At 44.2% G+C, this 22,446-nt stretch overlaps 1 protein-coding gene across 3 annotated transcripts in view; it reads left to right on the plus strand.

Annotated features, from left to right (window-relative positions):
• The window catches only part of GOLM1 (golgi membrane protein 1), a 439,304-nt gene that overhangs the window by 368,460 nt on the left and 48,398 nt on the right, over positions 1–22,446 (plus strand). For all 3 annotated transcript variants that reach the window (XR_005032534.2, XM_057498531.1, XM_036924846.2), the window contains exons 2-3: positions 15,552–15,701; positions 16,939–17,118. Coding sequence is in view for 2 of the 3 variants with exons in the window: in XM_057498531.1 (XP_057354514.1) it covers positions 15,573–15,701; positions 16,939–17,118 (309 nt within the window). In the remaining variant the exon portion in view is untranslated. The remainder of the gene's footprint in view (positions 1–15,551; positions 15,702–16,938; positions 17,119–22,446) is intronic.

Genomic DNA, 22,446 nt, shown 5'->3' on the forward strand with positions numbered 1-22,446 from the left:
ATGGTGTATGATCTTCTTGATGTATTTTTGAATTTGGTTTGCTAATATTTTGTTGAGTATTTTTGCATCTACGTTCATCAGGGATATTGGTCTGTAATTTTCTTTGCCTGGTTTTGATATTAGAATGATGCTGGCTTCATAGAATGAGTTTGGAAGTATTCCCTCCTCTTCTGTTTTTTGGAAAAGTTTAAGGAGAATGGGTATTATGTCTTCTCTAAATGTCTGATAAAATTCAGTGGTGAATCCATCTGGCCCGGAAGTTTTGTTCTTGGGTATTTTTTTGATTATCAATTCAATTTCATTGTTGGTGATTGGTCTGTTTAGATTTTCTGTTTCTTCCTGGGTCAGTCTTGGAAGATTGTATTTTTCTAGGAAGTTATTCATTTCATCTTGGTTGTCCAGTTTGTTAGCATATAGATTTTCATAGTATTCTCTAATAATTCTTTATATTTCTCTGGGGTCTGTCATGATTTTTCCTTTCTCATTTCTGATTCTGGTTGTGTGTGTAGATTCTCTTTTTCTCTTACTAAGTCTGGCTAGGGGTTTATCTATTTTGTTTATTTCCTCAAAGAACCAGCTCTTGGTTTCATTGATTTTTTTTTCTACTGTTTTCTTCTCATTTGTTCTTCCTTTTCCAGTTTCAATAATTGTGACTTCAGACTATTCATTTGGGATTGTTCTTCCTTCTTTAAATAGGCTTGGAATGCTATATACTTTCCTCTTAGAGCTGCCTTCGCTGTGTCCCACAGAAGTTGGGGCTTTGTGCTGTTGTTGTCATTTGTCTCCATATATTGCCTGATGTCTGTTTTAATTTGGTCATTGATCCATTGATTATTTAGGAGCATGTTGTTAAGCCTCCATGTGTTTGTGAGCCTTTTTGTTTTCTTTTACAGTTTATTTCTAGTTTTATACCTTAGTGATCTGAGAAGTTGGTTGGTAGAATTTAAATTTTTTTTAGTTTACTGAGGCTCTTTTTGTGTTGTAGTATGTGGTCTATTCTGGAAAATGTTCCATGTGCACTTGAGAAGAATGTGTATCCTGCTGCTTTTGGGTGTAGAGTTCTGTAGATGTCTGTTAGGTTCATCTATTCTAGTGTGTTGTTCAGTGCCTCTGTGTCCTTACTTATTTTCTGTCTGGTGGATCTATCCTTTGGAGTGAGTGGTGTGTTAAAAGTCTCCTAGAATGAATGCATTGCCTTCTATTTCCTCCTTTAATTCTGTTAGTATTTGTTTCATATATGTAGGTGCTCCTGTGTTGGGTTCATATATATTTATAATGGTTATATCCTCTTATTGGATTGTCCCCTTTATCATTATGTAATGTCCTTCTTTATCTCTTGTTACTTTCTTTGATTTGAAGTCTATTTTGTGTGATACAAGTACTGCAACATCTGCTTTTTTCTCCCTATTGTTTGCATGAAATATCTTTTTCCATCCCTTCACTTTTAGTCTGTGTATGTCTTTGGGTTTGAGGTGGGTCTCTTGTAAGCAGCATATAGATGGGTCTTGCTTTTTTATGTGTCTTTTGATTGGTGCATTTAGTTCGTTTACATTTAGGGTGATTATCGCAGGATATGTACTTATTGCCATTGCAGGCTTTAGATTCATGGTTACCAAAGGTTCAAGGGTAGCTTCTTTACTATCTAACTATCTAACTTAACTCACTTATTAAGCTATTATAAATACAGTCTGATGATTATTTATTCTATCCCTTCTTATTCTTCCCCATTCTTTATATGTTAGGTGTTTTATTCTGTACTCTTTGTGTTTCCTTTGAGTGCTTTTGTGAATAGTTGATTTTATTTTTGCCTTTAGTTAGTATTTGGTTGGTCTGCTTTTATTGGTGTGATTTTATTTTCTCTGTTCACATCTATTTACCCTTAGGAGTGCTTCCATCTAGAGCAGTCCCTTTAAAATATCCTGTAGAGGTGGTTTGTGGCAGGCAAATTCCCTCAACTTTTGCTTGTCTGGGAATTGTTTAATCCCTCCTTCAAATTTAAATGATAATCGTGCTGGATACAGTATCCTTGGTTCAAGGCCCTTCTGTTTAATTGCATTAAATATATCATGCCATTCTCTTCTGGCCTGTAGGGTTTCTGTTGAGAAGTCTGATGATAGCCTGATGGGTTTTCCTTTGTAGGTGATCTTTTTTCTCTCTCTGGCTGCCTTTAATACTCTGTCCTTGTCTTTCATCTTTGCCATTTTAATTATTATATGTCTTGGTGTTGTCCTCCTTTGGTCCCTTGTGTTAGGAGATCTGTGGTCTAAGAGACTATTTCCTCCCCCAGCTTGGAGAAGTTTTCAGCAATTATTTCTTCAAAGACACTTTCTATACCTTTTTCTCTCTCTTCTTCTTCTGATACCCCTATAATATGAATATTATTCCGTTTGGATTGGTCAGTTCTCTTAATACTCTTTCATTCCTGGAGATCCTTTTATGTCTCTCTGCCTCAGCTTCTCAGTATTCCTATTCTTTGATTTCTATTCCATTAACAGTCTCTTGCACCTCATCCATTCTGCTCTTAAGTCCTTCCAGAGATTGTTCCATTTTTGTATTCTCCCTCCTGAATTCTTCATCCCTTAGCTCTTGCATATTCCTCTGCAGGTCCATCAGCATGGTTATGACCTTTATTTTGAGTTCTTTTTCAGGAAGATTGGTTATATCTATCTCCCCAGGCCCTCTGTCTGGGGTTGTCTGAGTGATTCTTGACTGGACCATAATCTCTGTGTTTTTTAGGAAAATTAATCATGATGCTTGTCCCATGACTCTGCGCTATCTCACCTGCATTAGCTAGGGCATGTCTCAAGGTCAGCCCAGATTCAGCATGTGGAATGATCTCACATTGCAAAGGGCATGAGTTCTTTCTGACTCTCTGGCTTAATCTGATAAACTCCCTGAGTTCTTGGTGGGCCTCACCCTCTTTTCTTCCTGCTTGTATCTGTCTTTCTTCCAAACGATTCATATTACGTGGAATGATTGTGGAAGGAAAATCACTTTTTCTTATAAAATGGGAAGAAGGCTAGATCCAGAAATCCTTTGTTATTCATCTTTCCATCTCTAATAATAATAATCCACATTTATTGAGCAATTACTATGTGCCAGATGTGGTTCTAAGTACTTGTCATATCTTATCTCACTGAATCCTTGTAGTAACCCTGTGAGGGTTAGTATGGCACAGACGGGTCCTATGGCTCCAAGAGGTGGAACCAGGATCCAGCCCTGGCTAGCAGGTTCCAGATTTTTGTCTCTTAATCCTACACTGAGCTGCCTGGCTTAGCACAGTACATGTCTCATAACAGTTGTTCAATAAATTTTTATTTTCTGACTAAAGGAAGGAGATAATTTAAACGTCATCTGTATACTTAAAGTGATAATTGAACTGTTTTCAAGCTTGCAGTACATTCACCTGCTGACTTATATCTGCTGGAATAACAGTCACGCAAGGTTATCATCTAGAAGTATATTGTCAGGGAATTAAATACATGACAAAGATAGCCTTTCAAAGCATGTGGCAAAAACAGATTTTTTGATAAAAGATGAAGAAAGAACTGGCTAGACATTACAAAGAAGAAAAGCTGTATTCTTTGTATTTCCTTACTCCTTACATAAAAAGGGAATTCCAACTGGATAAAAGATTTAAATATAAATATGATGTTACAGATATGTTGAGAAGAGATATGGGTAAATGTATTTCTAAACTTAGGGAATGTTTAAATATAAACAAAATCCAGAAGCAGTAAAAGGAAAGATTGGGTTATTTTAGAAACATCACCAACAACCAAAAATATGGGTAAAATATTTCATAGAGACAAAGAACAAATGAAAAATTGAGGAAAAAAATGATCCCCATGAAAGACCAAGATTACTTTAAAAGAGCTCCTACAAATAAATACGGTCAATTCCCCAGTTTAAAAATGAGCAGAGACTGTGTAAAGGTATTTCACCAAATGAACTTGCAAATGGCCAATAATGAAAAGATGCTCATCAAAACTAAAGAAATGTATTTTAAAACATCATTACTAATGAGAGTGCTGAATATTAAAAAGTTTACCTTACATGTTATTATGTGAGAAAGCAATTCTTATACTGCTGGTGGGAGGGTAAATTATTGGAACTACTTTGGAAGCCTATATGGTAAAAGGTATCAAAAATTTTTAGGTAATTTAGATTTATGAAAGAGCTCAAAAATGGTACAGATGGTTCCTAAATATCTTTCACCTATCTTCCCCTTATGTTACCATCTCATATACTCAAAGAATTTATGAAAATTAAGAAATTAATCATGGCACTATTTATTAACCAACCACTCGGATTTCACCAGTTTTCCTCTAGTGACCTTTTTCTGTTCTGGGAGTCAGTCCAGGGTTTGGCCTTTCATTTTAGTTGCCACAGTCCTTGATGGGGAAAATTGAAGTTCCTATGGCCAGGATCCTCACCTGAACCTAAACTACTTGATGATGTAATTGGCCTGCTGCTGGGTTACTCCTTCCACACTCTAGGCAATAAGCTATTACTGACTGAGTCACTGTGTAAAGAGTTCTCACTCAGTGCTCTGGGTGGAGGTAGAGATGAAGGAGGATTCCAGACCTGCAGAATGTTGGATGCAGAGGTAATTCTAGTGCTCAACCTATTCACTGGGAGAACAAAGCCGGGTAATAAACCCTTTTACCCCAAAATGTTCCATTGTCATTCCTTGGTCTCACTGAATCCATAGTGAACTTAGCCTGGGCTGAAACCCATTGGCAAGACATCCCTGTAGTTGGTAAAAGTCTGCCACAGTTCCCTAGTGTAACTCTGGGGTAAAATCCTGGGGCAAAATACCTTTGAAACCAAAATAAATCAAACTGATTTGGGAGAAACCCGTTTATTTCTTACAAGCAGTTGTCCCACATCTCTCTCAACCTGGGTGCAGAAGCAGAGACCCCACACAACCTCTCCAGTCCAGATAAACCCTCACTCGTCCTTGTAATTACCTATTGATATTGAGATGTACTATTTCTCTCCACCCCTTGGAAAAACCTATTGATATGGAGATACACTAAAGCCAGGAGAGAGATTCTGGAAATACTGCAATTTTACCCACAGCCCACCTCTCCAGAAATCTTGCCTTGCAGTCTGCTCATTCCCCATCTTCTGCAAAGGCTCCTGGGTGAGAAAACTTGAGCATTGTAACCAGACTAATAACATACAATAGCAACAACAATAAAATCATGATATTCCTCAAGCCAGAGGATTCAGATAAGTTCAAAGTGCCATGCAGATTAAGTCCATAGCTCACCCATTTCACAGGCAGGCAGTAGCTGGAAAGGTAGGGCGTTCAGTGCACTCATCAGGTGGCAGCTGCCGCCAGGGGGTGGGTCCAGGCCACAGGGACTGTAGAAGAAAATAACCTTCAGGGCGATAAGATACATGTTTTAATGACACCAGCATAGGCAAATCTTGTCCATCAGGTAGGATACATGCAAGAGAGGTCCTGTGATATGACAGTGGCAGGAATGGGATCTCGTCCTGGTCTAGTATACCACACTTTCACCCCCTCCCTGTGGGGTTTACAGATGGGTCAATATATAGGGCTATGGGAGGTACATGCACTGGTCATGAAGATAAAACAAAACTTTCCCGTAAGATACTCTTACTTCCTGGACGTTTTGGGTACACTACCATGATCTTTGGGGGCCACTCTGCTGTTACTCCAGGAATACACATGAGGCCAGCTTCCAGGCCTTTTTTGCAAGGTTCCACAAGGGCCATCTATCACAGGTCCATGTGTTGAAATGTCCAGGGCACCCATTCAATAGTGTCTCCAGGGTTTAATGCAGTTGGGGCTGGCAGCAGGATGTTGCTCTGCTGGTCATATCCTGGCTTCAAGAACTCCTCTTTGGTTTGACATACAGTTGTATAGCAGAGATAGCAATGTGTGTTAGCATATCCACAGGGCTTCAGGCTCCTTTTCGGGGCTTCTTATTCAAACACCGTATCACTGTCCATAAGCAAACTGACCAGCCCCATAGACTGTTGATATTTGACTTCACGCCAGATTTTAACAAACCATTGTACCTCTCTATCATGCCTGCCCCAGCAGGGTTATATGGTACATGAAACTTCCACTTTATTCCTAATTGCTGCACCCATTCTTTTAATGCATGTCCAGTAAAGTGGGTACCTTGATCACTCTCAATTACGTGTGGCCAGCCATAGACTACAAAGAAATGCTCTAGGCCCCTTTTGGTGGTTTGCTGATCTGCATGACATGCAGGAAAAGCAACCAACAGGCCAGTAACCGTGCCCACACAAGTCATGGCATACCAGTATCCTTCTGATACGGGCAGAGGCCCAATATAGTCTGTCTACCACCTGACAAAGGGTATTGGCCCCTTTACTATTGTCCCATGTTGCTGTGGAACTTGGTGTAAGTCCCTCTTAGAGCACACAAGGCACTCCTTTGGACTCTGCTGACTTCTTCAAAGGTCAATGGCAAGCCCCATCGACGGGCTACAGCCCACAGTGTCTTTTGCCCCATGTGTGCAGCAAACGCTGATGTAACCATTGTGCTACATTGGAGGCAGGCTTTCCTTTTAGCCAGTGCACCTGGGCCAGTGTGTCTGCTTCATCATTTCCTGGGGATGCCAAAGGAAAATGGCCAGTCATGTGATACACGATAATGGTTTTAGTCTGACCAGAGGCCCATAGGTTTTGCCACAACTCTTGCCCCCAAAGGGGCAGGTGACCAACCACCCAGTTGGCATAGTACCATGTTGGTAGCCACAGGGTCAAACCCTGATACACGGCCCAGCTCTCAGTGCAGACAACTATAGGGGAAGGCTCCTGGGTGATCATGAGGCATACTGCCTGCAGCTCAGCCTATTGACTGCTCTTCCCCTCTCCATCCTCCATCCATATTGTCTCAGTCCTAGGATGGAAAGCCACAGCCATCCACTTTGGGGGCTGCCCATGACTGGAGCCATGTCTATACCAAGTATATTCAGGTATAGAGGCTTTTCCCTCCTGATAAGCACTCTTGGCTACCAATGGCTCAAAAGCAAGTTCTTCCTACTTTCCACTGGTATACGTCATTGGCCCCAATAAGCATTGGAGTTCTCCACTTAAGGGGCTAGAAGAGAGGGTGCTATGCTGCTGTAGATATGCACCGCATTTGGCTAGTGTAGGCATCTGTGTCTTGCCACTCCATGGCCTTTGGGTCCCGTCTCGCACCCACCCTGCAATGTGAGAGGTGGTTATTATCTTGGTCAGAGCTGATCCTGTGATGGGTTCTGTAGCCAGCAAGGCATGGTACACAGCAGCTATTTGCTTATCTATCAAGATGTACTGGACCTCTACTACTTCCCATAGTTGTGACTGGGATTCGATAGGTTGGTTTTTCCATTCAAGCCACTGCCAAAGACCCCATCCATAACCATCTTCCCATACATGAACATCTAGCTCACAGGGCCCTGTTGAGTCCATTACACTAAGGCCTGTGTTGAATGCATGCTTATAAGCAGTAAAAGCAGCTGCACATATTTCATCCCAGTCCTACTTGATGCCCTCTCATACCAACTGGTATAAGGGCTTCAGAATTTGTGTCAACTGTGGGATAAACACTATCCAGTAGCCCAAAAGACCCAAAAACTTGTAAGACTGCCACAGTGGTAGGGTTAGCGAAAGCCTGGACCTTGTCTATGACTGCTTCGGGTTACCTGACCAGGCAACCCCCAAGAATTTTACAGACAAATCATGTCCCTGAACCTTGGTGCTGTTCACAGCCCATCCTTTCTCCTGTAGATGTTGCAGCAGTCTAGGAACTGCCCCTTCTACATCTGCAAGAGGATCAGATGTGAACATAATATCATCAATGTAGTGATACAGCTGCATCATTTGTGGTTTCTTCCATGTGGCCAAGTCCTGGGCTACAAGTCCATGACAGATGGTGGGACTGTGGATATATCCCTGTGGAAGGACAGTGAATGTCCACTGCCAGCCTTCCCATGTGAAGGCAAACTGTTCCTGACTTTCCTGTGCTGTGTCAATACAGAAGACAGCATTAGCAAGGTCCACAACATAATGATGTATCGCTAGTTCATGACTGAGTGTGTCCATAAGGGCTGCTATAGAAGGGACAGCAGCATCCAAAGGGGATGTGATGTTAATCAGTTCCCTGTATTCCACAGTCATATGCCAAGAACTGTCTGGCTTTTTCACTAGCCACACTGGGGAATTAAAAGGCTGAGTGAGCTTTATGATGCCCACCTTCTCCAATTTCCTGGTGCCTCCCAGGCAATTTATACTGCTTAGTATGAGGTAGAGGCAGAGCTACAGGTGGGTGCTTAGCATGTCCCCTTAGAGCTACCTTTACCACAGGTACTCTCAGAATGAACTCACCTGCAGTTGTCTGTAACCACAGGTCCTGCAGGATATCCACCCCCAAAATATATCCTGGGATGGAAATAATGTACACAGTATACTCCTTTGTGTGTAGATCCAATGGGATTTGGGCTTTCTTCACTCTAATTGCCTTACCCCCAAAGCCATCTGTTACAGCAGGGGTCCCGGTAAAACTCAGGGTTGCCATAAATCAGAGAATATTCAGCTCCTGTGTCCACCAGCACCAGGACATGTATATTCATAGGGGACCAATGAATTGCTAATTCCACATGTAGTCTCTGGTCCCCACCACGTCCCCCCAAGGTGGGGGCCTTGACCCTCCCCTCAGTCAAACTGTGACACCCAATCATCCTCCTGTGGGGGTGAGGGCCCAGGTGGAGCCTGAGTACTGTCCCCCAGGAAGTCTTGCAGGGACACAGGCCAGACATGGGCCTTCGCCTCTGGCTTCTGTGTCCTGGACCTCAGCGTCAGGAACTGCTGCTCTGGCTTTAATTGGTGCCACAGTGCTAACAAGATCCTATTGGGCTGGCCATCAAGTTTTTTATTTTATTTTATTTTTAAATTTTGTTATCATTAATCTACAATTACATAAAGAACATTATGTTTACTAGGCTCCGCCTTTCACCAAGTCCCCCCGATAAACCCCATTACAGTCACTGTCCATTAGTGTAGTAAGATGCTGTAGAATCACCACTTGTCTTCTCTGTGTTGCACACCCTCCCCATGCCCCCCCCAACATTATACATGCTAATCGTAATGCCCCCTTTATTTTTCCCCGCCCTTATCCCTCCCTTCCCACCCATCCTCCCCAGTCCCTTTCCCTTTGGTAACTGTTAGTCCATTCTTGGGTTCTGTGATTCTGCTGCTGTTTTGTTCCTTCAGTTTTTCTTTGTTCTTATACTCCACATATGAGTGAAATCATTTGGTACTTGTCTTTCTCCGCTTGGCTTACTTCACTGAGCATAATACCCTCTAGCTCCATCCATGTTGTTGCAAATGGTAAGATTTGTTTTATTCTTTCAGCTGAATAATATTCCATTGTATATATGTACCACATCTTCTTTATCCATTCATCTACTAATGGACACTTAGGTTGCTTCCATTTCTTGGCTATTGTAAATAGTGCTGCGATAAACATAGGGCTGCATCTGTCTTTTTCAAACTGGGCTGCTGCGTTCTTAGGGTAAATTCCTAGAAGTGGAATTCCTGGGTCAAATGGTATTTCTATTTTGAGCTTTTTGAGGAACCTTCACACTGCTTTTCACAATGGTTGAACTAATTTACATTCCCACCAGCAGTGTAGGAGGCTTCCCCTTTCTCCACAACCTCGCCAACATTTGTTGTTGTTTGTCTTTTGGATGGTGGCCATCCTTACTGGTGTGAGGTGATATCTCATTGTGGTTTTAATTTGCATTTCCCTGATGGTTAGCGATGTGGAGCATCTTTTCATGTGTCTGTTGGCCATCTGAATTTCTTCTTTGGAGAAGTATCTGTTCAGCGCCTCTACCCATTTTTTAACTGGATTATTTGCTTTATGTTTGTTGAGGTGCATGAGCTCTTTATATATTTTGGATGTCAACCCTTTATCAGATCTGTCATTTTCAAATATATTCTCCCATACTGTAGGGTACCTTTTTGTTTTATTGATGGTGTCCTTTGCTGTTCAGAAGCTTTTCAGCTTGATATAGTCCCACTTGTTCATTTTTGCTTTTGTTTCCCTTGCCCGGGGAGATATGTTCATGAAGAAGTTGTTCATGTTTATGTCCAAGAGATTTTTGCCTATGTTTTTTTCTAAGAGTTTTATGGTTTCATGACTTACATTCAGGTCTTTGATCCATTTTGAATTTACTTTTGTGTATGGGGTTAGACAGTGATCCAGTTTCATTCTCTTACATTTAGCTGTCCAGTTTTGCCAGCACCATCTGTTGAAGAGACTGTCATTTCCCCATTGTATGTCCATGGCTCCTTTATCGTATATTAATTGGCCTTATATGTTTGGGTTAATGTTTGGAGTCTCTATTCTGTTCCACCGGTCTGTGGCTCTGTTCTTGTGCCAGTACCAAATTGTCTTGATTACTGTGGCTTTGTAGTAGAGCTTGAAGTTGGGGAGCAAGATTCCCCCCACTTTATTCTTCCTTCTCAGGATTGCTTTGGCTTTCTGGGGTCTTTGGTGTTTCCATATGAATTTTTGAAGTATTTGTTCCAGTTCATTGAAGAATGCTGTTGGTAATTTGATAGGGATTGCATCAAATTTGTATATTGCTTTGGGTAGGATGGCTATTTTGACGATATTAATTCTTCTTGGCCAAGAGCATGGGATGAGTTTCCATTTGTTAGTGTCCTCTTTAATTTCTCTTAAGAGTGTTTTATAGTTTTCAGGGTATAAGTCTTTCACTGCCCATCAAGTTTTTCTTTCACTACCCCAGCCTCTATCAAATCAGCCCACTTCTGGGTCCTTGAGACCTTCACGGGACCCTTTGCACCTCTCCTTTCAGTTGTGGCCTGTACTTCCTTCTATGCTTTTATTGTTTCAACCTCCCCCAGATTTGCTAAAGTACAAGTAGCCTCACTTATGGGCTGCTCTATGTTAAGGGCAAGAATAGTCACAAGGGGCCCAAAGAAAGATGGGGGAGATGTATGGAGCACCAGGTTTCTCATTCCTATGGTGAACAACTCCTCATTGGGGCTCTGGGGGTCCATTTTATAGATGATACTTTTCATGTCCAGCTCCCATAACACCTGCTGGAGGTCTGCATACATTTTCCAGCTAGTGGGTAAGTATGATAAATCACCCTGATTAGGCCAAACTGCCCTGATGGCTGCTGTCAGTCAATCCAGAAGCACCTGATTATTCTCTGAGGTTTGACAGGAACTTTGCGACCAATGCCGGAGAAAAGGGTGAGTTGTCAGGGAAGCCAGTCTACCCATTTCAGAACCTGACATAGCAATGTTTTCCACCCCCATATCCCAGAGACCCAGAAGCCATATAGGCAGAGGCTCTGACAGCTTCTGCTGGTACTGGTTGCTCATGTCCACCAGTCATCCTGGGCATAGGGGTGGAGCATGGAGGGCTCCTACCCCTGAGGAGCCCGTGGTTGCTGCATTTTTATTTTCTTAATTACAACTGGGCAGGCCTTTAATACAGGAGAGGCTGGTGCCTCAGGCGGTGGCCCTGGCAGCAGAGCTGCCCTCGGCCATTTCCCCTCATCCTCTCCCAGCATCACGTCTGCCATCTCCAGGGCTGAAGGCACTGCTCTTTTCTCTCTCTCTCCCCCATGGCCTCCTGCAGTGTGGCTTCTCCTGCTGCCTTCTCCCTCGCAGCTAACGTATCTTCCAGGAGCATGACCCATCTTCTCAATAACTGTTTCTCTTTCTTAAGGGCATGCCGTAGGTCATCAACCAGCTCCTCCAAACAATGCTGAAGTGTGTCTCTCTCTGTCCTCGATAACTCTTTCCACTATCTCGAGGAAGAGAGACCCTTCAATCCCAGCTGCTACATGGCTGCTCAGGGTCTCTAAGCAGTCTTCTACCTCATGGAGGGCTAATTCCGCATATTCTGGTGTCTCCATCCTTCCTCAGTTCTGGGGAAGGCCTCACCATTCCAGGCAGTGCTTTACTGTAGACCAATTCCCCGCTAAGAGTTCCCCAGTTGGAAGTCCCACAGATGGGGCCTCCTGAGTGAAGCTGCACCCTCTGCTGCTGTAGCCATTGGGACGTGCCACCATCCACAGGGTGGGTTCCGGAAAGCCTGCCCAAGGGTTGCACCCATGTAGACAAACATCGGGTTCAGAGTTCTCTCCCAACTACTGCCAGATGTAACTCCAGGGGGAAATCCCGGGGCAAAATTCCTTTGAAACTGAAATCAATCAAAGGGAGAAAGAAAGTGGGAGAAACCCATTTATTTCTTACAAGCAGTTGTCCCATGTCTCTCTTGACCTGGCTGCAGAAGAAGAGAGCTCCACCCCACCTCTCTGGTCCAGATTAGCCCTCCCTTGCCCTTGTAACTACCTGTTGATATGGAGATGGACTACTTCTCTCCACCCCTTGGAAACACCTGTTGGTATGGAGATGCACTAAAGACAGGCAAGAGATTCTGGAAATACTGCAATTTTACCCACACCCAGAGTTGTCCTTATTTTTCATGAGTTGACACATTTTGAAGAATGTATTGTAGAATATCCCTCAATTTTATTTCCTTTGAATTTTTTCCCAGATGGTATGATACTTCATTACTGGTGATCTTAACTTTGATCCCATGGCTAAGGTGGTATCTGCCAGCATTCTTGTCTTGCCTGAGGGTTTCAGCACAAGGCAAGCTCACTATGGATTTGGTGAGACCAACGAATGACAATGGAACATTTTGGGGTAAAAGGGTTTATTACCCGGCTTTGTTCTCCTGGCAAAGGTCGAGCACTAGAATCATGGCTGCACCCAACAGTCTGCAGGTCTGGAATCCTCCTTTGTGTTTGCCTCCACCCAGAGCACTGGGTAGAGCTCTTTACATAGTGACTCAGTTAATAATAGCTTATTGCCTAGGTTGTGGAAGCAGTAGCCCAGCAGTACGCCAGTTACATCATCAAGTAGTTTAGGTTCAGGTAAGGATCTTAGCCATAGGATTTTTTCCAAATTCTCCACTCTAAAGGCACTATTTCCCTGTATAATTTGCTGAATATTTTGGAAGAGATAAGATTTTTCAATTTTAAATGCATATATATTTTGACCCAGCAGTTCCACTTACAGAAATTTACCTACAGCTGGCCCTGATTTTTTTTCATCACTTGCAAAATGGGGGTGATTAATGCCTCCTCAGAGCTGATGGGAGGATTCAGTGGGCTCCTGTATCTGAAGCATTTCATCAGTGTCTCACAGTAAGCTTTCTGCTGGTTCACCCCCCTTTCCCCCAAACTCTGGAGACCAGATGTGTTTGGAATTCAGAAGTTATTCAGAATTCAGAAGATAGTAAGATGTATTTATTATGTATAAGAGCCCCCCAGGGAAATCTGCGGCAGTGCTGCATAATCCAACAGTAATCTTTTCAAAGCAAAGGGTAGGGATAGTCACATAAGGAAGAAGGATAAAGACCATAAGCAGCTTCAGGTGAGTTTAATCAGACCTGGACATGCGTTCAGGTCAGGTTTTGTTGGAAGAGTGTTCAAAAATCCTTTTGGGTTTTTAGAGCGTTTTGGGATTCAGAATTGTGGATAGAGGATTGTGCACCTGGGTAAGTGTTTGCAAATGGACGTGGATGTGTAAGAGTTGTTTGTGGCAGCAGTGTTGGAAATAAGCCTAGAAGAACCCAAATGTAGGAAATGAAGTAAATCCTGGTACAGGAGCAACCGTAATGTGCTATCAGGAAAAGAGTGATAAGATGTATTACTAAGTGATTCACGTTAAGTGATTCACGGTGTTTATAGAACAGTGCAAGTGACCTTGTTTGGATGAAAAGATATTTATTGATGCTTGTGTGTTTGTCAAGGAACATCTAGAAGAGCGACTGCCCACTGGAGTCATCTGGGGAAATAAAAAAAAATCATCCCCTGGGCCCTGCCCCAAACTCCGTGAACTAGAACAGGACGAGGGGGCCGTGCCCCCGGTGTTCCTGGGCCCTGTAAGGGTGGGCACTGGAGTGAAGGACCCGGCCGTGGGAGCGGGAAGAGGAAAACATCTAATGTCACAGTAACTGTGTGTGGTTTTTCTCCCCAGTTGTATTTGTACTTTTATATGTTTTTGTAAAAGCTTCAAAATTAGGAAAAAAGACTGTGCTGTGGTCAGAATTGGATGATGAGGACTTGGAGAGACATTTTCAGGAGATCTATTGAATTTTCTAGAAGTTTAGTATTTCTGAGTGTTACTCTCCTTTAGTATGTACCCTGCTTGCAATTACTAACTAGTTATTAAAGTTAGAACTTTTTTTCCCTCTTTCATCCTGAGCAATCAGAAGCTGGGGAGGAAGGCACCCTCAGCGGCTGGACCCTGCCATCAGTTCTCTGCGTGGGAATTCAGGTGGTGCTTTATTTGGGGTGATTCCGCTAGTTTGCTCATTTCTCCCCATCTAGGCTCCCACACTAGTACGTGACTTTGGAAAGCAGACGTGTCTCAGTGACCCCCTTAGATGGAAGTAGCCTGTGGTGAGCCGGCTCTCAGCTGCCCTGTGTTCTCTCACCAGAGCTGTACCTCACAGTGGGTCCCAGACGGCTGTCCCTCCCCTCCCTGCCTGCCTCGCCTCCTCACCCTGCTCCTGCATTGCCGGCCACACCTGGCACGAAAGTGGCTGTTCTGAGAGATGCCATTTGTCGGCAATGCCACCCGCCCTCTGACAAGGACTGCTTTGTTTGGCTCAGGAAAAGCCATTTGGAAAGCTCAGCTTGCCTTGTCCTTGGAGACCAGTGCCAGCATCCTGCTGACCTAGTGAGGTGAACCCCATGCACCCCTTCTTGTTAGCTGTTTTTGTGCTTGTTTGAGGAAGCTGGGTGCTCTCTGCGTCTCAGCCTCTTCCTCGCCATGCTCTGCTGCCTGAATTGACTCTGGAAGGAGAGCAGCGGGCTCAGTGGAAGCCGGGTGAAGGTCCCTCTCTGGCAGGGCCCTGTCCCAGCAGTAAGTATACCGGGCCTTACTTACACTGGGGAGTCCCTGCTCCTCCAAGATGCTTTCCTGCTTTGTTTTAATTGTCATCAGTAATTCCGTCAAAGTGTAAAAACGCTCCCTTGTTAGGAATCAAACCAAAAAATAGTCATTGGGAAATGAGAAATGGATTCTTTCTAATGTGATGTGTAAGTGCCTAAGAGCTGCTATTGCTGTTTACAAAGATGACTCATTCTCAAATGGTACTGGGCAGGTAGGTCCTCTAATATCCCTATTTCACAGATGAGGAAACTGCAGCGAAAGGGGAATGGTTACTTGCCTGAGATCTCGAGGCAGTGCCAGGTTTGCAGGACAGTGCCCACTCCTGCGGGCCTGTGCGGGGATGCTGGCTGCACCGTGCCATACACACACCACCGCGGGCCCCAGGTGTGGTCCGCCCAGGCCTCCTCATTGGTCAGTGTCTTGTTTCAGGGAGAATCCATGCATCAGGGCAGGATGTCTTCCTGTTGGCTGTGATGAGGACTGCCGCCTGCATCGGGTATGCTAACACTGGTGTTGAGGCTTGCTTTCTTGTTTTTATTTGGCAGATTGTCAGCCTGGCCTCTGAGATGATGGGCGTGGGAAACGGGCGCCGGAGCATGAAGTCGCCGCCCCTGCTGCTGGCTGCTTTGGTGGCCTGCGTCATTGTCCTGGGCTTCAACTACTGGATCGCGAGCTCCCGGAGCGTGGATCTCCAGGTTTGGCTTGTTTGTTTGTTTGTATGAGTGTCATAAGGCATTTAATGTTGCTGGGTGATGGGAGTGAGGGGTTTGCTGTTTTTTGCCATCAAAGGCATTGTGCTCAGTGTCATGTGGGTTCGGACACTGTGTACCCCACACCTGGCCCTGGGCTTGACTTCCCCCTGTTCTGCTATTGGGTAGTACAGGACCCCCTGTGACTTCTTAGGATTGCTGCCAGAACATCCCTTTTTGCTTTTGCTGTGAGATAAGTTTGAGTGGAGCTGTTCGAGCTGGTTCTTGGAAGACAGCTTGCTTCATTATGGTGACCACAAGCCATTCCGGTCCTCCTGTCCACACTCGATGTCAGAGTGGTATGGGAAGTGTGTTTTTATGGGTACCGATTTTTATCATCATTTAATGACATTATTTTTTGCTTTTGCATTTACTGTTGCTCATGGTGCATCAGGCAGTGCTGAACAGTGACAGAAACTGTCCTTCCCCAAACTTTAGTCAGACCCTTCTGACCCTCCTCTCTCTGAGGCCTCCATCTGGGTCCCCCATCCTGACTTCAGCCAGCCCAGCCCACTTAAAGAATCTGGCTAAGTCATTCCCCACCCCTAATACCTGTATACAAGCCCCTCATCCCTCGTCCCTGATGTCTACGCCTTTGGCCTGCCTTTAGCAACATCTGTCAGGACAGTTGAGCAAGAAGCCCTTACCCTTAATGATACTTTTCATCCTTTTCTACCCACCGAGCCCCTCCTGCTCATTTGCTGTGAATCCTCAGCTGTCTTGGCTGTATTCAGAGTGACAGAATTCCTGTCCCCTGCTACAACAGACATGACCCCTACTGCAGAAGTCTTGAAGAAAGTTTTCCTTACCATTCTAACAAGTGTCAGAATCATTTTTCCTTAATGATACATCACATACATTATCTTCCTTTGTGCACAAACTCCAGATGTTTGGGACTTTATTTCCCCCGTTTCACAGGTGGGTGCGCTGAGGCCCAGAGGGTGATGTGCCAGGAGGGGGTTTCCAGCCCCATCTTTCTGACGGCCGACCAGAGCTCTTAGCCCAGAACACCTCCCCACTGGAGTGTCCTGTCCTCCTCTTGGGCCCGCCTACCCTGGGCATAGTGCTTTTGTCTGAACGGCACCTGTTCTCTCGGCAGGTGTGGTCTTTGCTGAGGGGGCTCAGGTGGTCTGGTCTCCAGGGATGGCTTGACATTAGCCCTTACGCGGTGGTATCCTTGTAGACGAGGATCATGGAGCTGGAAGGCAGGGTCCGCAGGGCGGCCGCAGAGAGAGGCGCCGTGGAGCTGAAGAAGAACGAGTTCCAGGGCGAGCTGGAAAAGCAGCGAGAGCAGCTTGACAGGATCCAGTCCAGCCACGACTCCCAGATGGAGAGCGTCAACAAGTTGTACCAGGATGAGAAGGCAAGGCCTGCTTTGTTTCTCGCTTAGTTCTGTTCCTAATACCAATTTATATGCTGCTGAATTCTTCTCAATGGGAGGATGAGCAGTTGTGTGTGGATTTACGAAAGTATGTGCAATTAACCTCTTGATTGGGCATCTGCCCATTGTTTCCTAGGTGGGCTTGGTGTAAAGCCTTCTTCAGTGGTGATAATGGAAAAAATGCAAAAGAACTGTCCCTGCATCAGATGCCTCCTCTTGTGGACTTTTTTTGGTGTTTCCTACATGCATGTATTAAATACCTACTGGGTGCCAGCCTATGCTGGGTGCTTGTATCTCAAGGAGGAACAGCATTGGTGCCTCCAGTATCACACACACAATGGGAAGATGTGCAGACTTCTAACTAAATACTAACAAAGTAGGGGTCTCAAGAGTGTTGGTTTTTCAATTAAAAAAAAAATCATATCCCACACAGATTAAAAAGGGGCTTCCTGCTAATTAACATATCTAAGCTTTATGTGTTGCTTTTTCTGTTTTTCTTAGGGTTGCATGGCTGCGCTTTCTTGTGTATTAAATATGTAATGGTGTGAGTTATGGATGTCTTCTGAAGTGCATCAAAGTCATAAAAGATAATCATTTATTACCCTGACAGGTTTAGCTCTTACTAAAGCATGCACCTCTCTCTGTGAAATGCTTGATTTCTTGGAAGGAAGTATCCTAAAATCCATTATCTTGAAGGTAGACTTGGTTTTAGTATGAACTCTTAGCTAGCAGTTCACCTGAAAATGAACCATTTCTAGGTAGGCCTCAGACTTTCATTATATAACTGGTTTAAAATGTGAGAAATAATACCTTTTTTCCATTTGCAGACTTTTTCCATATTCACAAATGTGTATTTCTTCTCTGGAAATTGTTCCAGAAATTGTTGCTGATAGGGTTAAATGCTTCTGATTTTCCTTTGTTTTTCTTTTCTCCTATGTGTGTGATATTTTATTTGTGCTCCTGGAATCCCCTTTAATCGATCAGACTAGCACCTAGACATTTCTCACAGTGTGTACACAGAACTCTACTGCATGTTTTCAAGAGGAAGTAGTTTATTCTTAAGGAATAGAATTTGCAGAAATTCCACCTGGGATTTGCAGAACATGCAGAGAACGTCTCTGGCACTGTGGCCCCCTGCCTGGTTAGGAAGGAGTGTGACGGGAACTGGGGAGTCCGGCTGGAATGAAATGGTTTTAAAAGTAGAGGGCATTGTACTTAAGAGATGTAAGTCCTTAAGAAAATTTGAAAGTGCTATTACAAAGTAATTGACATGATTACTTTTTTCCTAAAATACTTCTTGTTTCATTTTTATCTGCGTTTACTGGAATCCTTGACAGTTTTTAGGCAGTGAGCTGGGTCAGAAACATAGGGCTCACCCGATTTTTTCCCGAGATTGCCAGCTCCTCTGGACTTGGCATACAGGTGTGTCTCGGGGTCCTCACTGACGCTTTCTTGCACAGCAACCCCTTCAGGTGTCACCAGAACAGGCAGGCAAGTGTGCAGATTCATGCAAGCTTCTCGACAGCCACGCTGTGGGAAAGTAATGAAGCCTAGAGTAATGTTATTATGAGGTAGCTGGATTCACAGGAAGGTCAGAGGATTAAAAAGCTAACACTGGTGAGCGCCTCACCCAGTAATTATGTAAAACAAAAACATTATAAATAAATTTGTGGTCCTCTAGTTCCTTCCCTCCTGTCCAAAGAGCCACTATTAGGAATTTCAGTGCTTATAGTTCATATTTCTGAACTTTTACTACATGTGTTAAAAAGCAATACACGTCTTTATTTAGTTTTTGGAGTTTTTAATGTATATGGTCCCACTATCATTTGGTAACTTTTTGTAGTGAGCTTTGCGTTTGAGGTTTTTGTGGATTTTGTGGATCTAGTCCTTTCATTCTAACTGCCCTGCCCTTTATCTTTATAAAAATACCACAGTCCACCCCTGCCCTGCTGACGGGGGCCTTCCAACTGTTTTCTGCGTCTCACTGTTGCAGGGAAGGTTACAGTGAGCATGCTTTTACCGGGCTCCCTAGGCACCCGTGAGTTTCTCCAAGCTTAGGGTGTTTTTCCACAGATAGCTGGGGACTCCTTAGTGATCTGTGAATAATGATTTCTTAGGTTATGACCCACATTAAAGAAATTTAATGTTTAGTATATTTTGTTTTATCTAACCATTGTGTCAGTTTACATAAAAAATATGTGTGTGTGTGAGTGTTTGTAGTGAATTACAGGGTAACATTTGTCATTGTAGGCCATAGGCAAAAGAGTTTGAAAAATACGGCACAAACCTAGAAGCTGAATTGCTGGCCCAGAAGTTGTACATATTTTCATTTTTATTAGCTGTTGCCACATTGGTCACCAGTAGTGACCCTACTATTATCTTTCACTTTTCATACCTTCCTGGCCTGCAAGTCAGTTGGCCCTCCATTTCTGTGTGTCTTACCTCTTCTGATTTGTTCAACTCTAAGTCGTATGCCTGATGATGTGTCTTGTAGGGGGGAGATGGGTGCTCAGTAGCAGTTCAAGTTTTTGGTGAATGAATAGGAATCTTGATCAGTAGTCTAGAACTTCCTCGATGGCTAGCATGTGCCTGGGGCTCTGTGTCCTTAGCAGCTTGCTTTCTCTTTTGGATGACGATGAGATTCCTTCAAATGATTAGCAAATAAACAATTATTAACAACAATCAGAGTTCCATGAAAGAAGAGATCTGAGTTGGCTAAAGTAGTCAGAATGTTTCCCTAAAAAAATTGGATTTGAGTCTTGGAGTTTAAAATGGGGTTTAGAGAAGTTTGTGGAGGAAGGACTGCATATCAGGCATGTAGTGTGACATAAAGCAAAGGGTTAGAGATGGGAAGGTGGGGGTGTGTGCAAATCCCACCTGCCAGTTGGGCAGTACATTGTACAATGGCAAGTCCACTACCCAGTGAAGCCCTCCCTTCTCTGGAGACTGGCTCTCTGCCCATTGCTCAAGCCCACATGGAAGGTTAGGTGGCCATGTTCCATTTTCAGGAGCCAGAGCCCCTTGGATGAAGGGAGGAACCCAGCACAGAGAGAGTGCAGCCATTGGCCGGGGCCCTGAAAAAAAGAAAACAAAATTAAAATTATGTTATTCTGTCACTCAGAGATTAACTCCTGAGAATTCCCTAGCCCCTTTTAAAAAAATACAGATTACACCTAAGCTTTTATAAATTATTGTTATATTCAAACTTTTATAAATGTAGGTATGCCATGAAAAGACTTACCAAGATTTTGGGTACCCTCCCAGTTAGTTGCTGCTCCGTAGCCACAAAGTAGCCCTAAAAGCATGTGAGGGACAGATTACCTCAGATCTGAAATGCTTGGGGGAAGAATCTGAGACCCAGAAGCACTTAGTGGCACTTCACCCAGGGAGTGTGGAGCCTCCTGCTATTGTGTTCATTTTTGCTTGCCAAAGTTAGAGTCAGAAATGATTTCATTGTCCATAGTTGTGTTTGTGACATTCTTGCTAGGCTGATACTTCAACATTGAGACTTTCCACTTCTTAAAATATGTGAATTAACCTTGCAGTAGTGCAAAGAAAGTCATTTGAGCAACAGTTCATTTGAAATGGAAATACTTTCTGTACCCTTCCTGAAGGGAGGCAACTGACCTAGTAAATAAAGACCGCCCAGTGGAAGAATGAAGAGGGGACCACTGGCTGCATGTTAACTGCATGTTCAGAAAAGAAAAGCTTAAACAGGAGGCGGCAGCTGCGGAGGCGCCGCTGGCTTGCCTTTCAGCTTGCCTCAACCCCGCCTTTGTCACACACTTGTGTGACCAGTGCCCACGCTGAGGTGGCCTCAGGGAGTGTCCATGTTTCTCCTCTTGTGCACAGTGACTTGGGGTGTGGAGAGGCTCTGCAAAGCATTCTTCCTGAGGCTCACGGCCTGAAAACATCCTGCAATGGGGAGGGCTTTCCTGTTGTAAGTGACCAGTTAGTGCCAGTGTCCGTGGCTGTCAGGCGGTCAGAGCCAGGAGAGCCGAGATGGTTTGGCTCCGGGGTCCTCGCGCCATGCTCGGACCTGGGTGGGGCCGCTCCCTCAGTCGCAGCAGCATGTGTTTCTATGAATTTCTCTAAGATTCAGCCCCTCAAAAAGGAAACGACAAACGTGAAGAGGTCTGGTCATTTGTCCTACACTGGCATTTTCAAAGTGCATTCACACAGGGGACACATCTGGTTTCCCAAAGTGCCCAATGGGAAGGTGGATGTAGTTGCTGAGGAAAGGATGTGAAACTGGAAAAGAACAAAGGCCTTTTATTTGGGGTCTCAGAGTGGCAAGTGGGGGAGCACACCTTCCAGAGTAACCAGGAAAGTGTCCCGCCTTTAAGGTGAAATCAAGGGGTTTTTATGAGAAAGAGGAGCTGGAGTTGGGGGCGGGGAATTACATGAGTTAAGAGAAAAGTTTTCTATGGGCATTTTAACAAGCTGCCCCAGGTTATACATTGACTACTGATTCTATCTTCAGAAAGTTTACATCCAGCGGACTTGTGATCAGCATATGTGCTCTGCTGACTTCTCAAACAGTTGTTTAAAACAATTGCTGTTTTGCAGAATCCAAGGGTTTTGGCCCAGTTCAAACAAAGGTCAGCAAGACAGTTTCCCCAGTGGCCTCACCAAGTCCGTTTTAGAATGGTTTGGGTCATGGCAGTTTTTTACAAAGTGCAGGCTGGAGGTCGTGTGCTGGCTCCCATGACCTGCAGAGTGGCCACCTGGACTGCTGGGTCCTTCTGTCACTTTGGCTGCACCACCCTGAGTTCTTGCACAGCAAGACAGTTCTCAGAGTGTCCCAGCTTCTTCTCCCTGGGCCAGTTTTTTGTGTGCACCTGAAACGTGATGATTTTTCTTCTGAAGAGGTAGTTTTCTTGAGCGACCAGAGTGGACTTGTGCAGATAAACATAGTTTCTCTGATTTTTTTTTTAATAACCTTTTATTACTGTGACTGATTGAAGAATCAAGGGTTCTAGAACAGCTTTTCTGTTTTTATTTCCATTAATTTTCCATGTCCAGTTTTGTCCAGCCATTCAGTATTTATTCTACGTGGGGCTGGGCTTGTGCCCATTGGTGGTCTGGGCTGTGTCTGTTGTCCCTGCATGTCCCATTGAGAAAGATGAGTGAATGGGTCTCTCCTGGCCAATCACAGACAGAGAAACCACTCTGGCTTTTGTATAAGCAGAAAGGATTTAGTACAGGGAAGTTGGTGCCTATAGGAAGGTGGAAGGGTCCAGAGGAGCACTCCCAGCCCGGATGTCTCCAGGATAGCTCTATGGCAGGACCAGCCCCGAGGGCTCCTCC

This window comes from Manis pentadactyla, chromosome 3 (assembly GCF_030020395.1).
Source record: "Manis pentadactyla isolate mManPen7 chromosome 3, mManPen7.hap1, whole genome shotgun sequence".
Lineage (NCBI taxonomy): Eukaryota > Metazoa > Chordata > Mammalia > Pholidota > Manidae > Manis > Manis pentadactyla.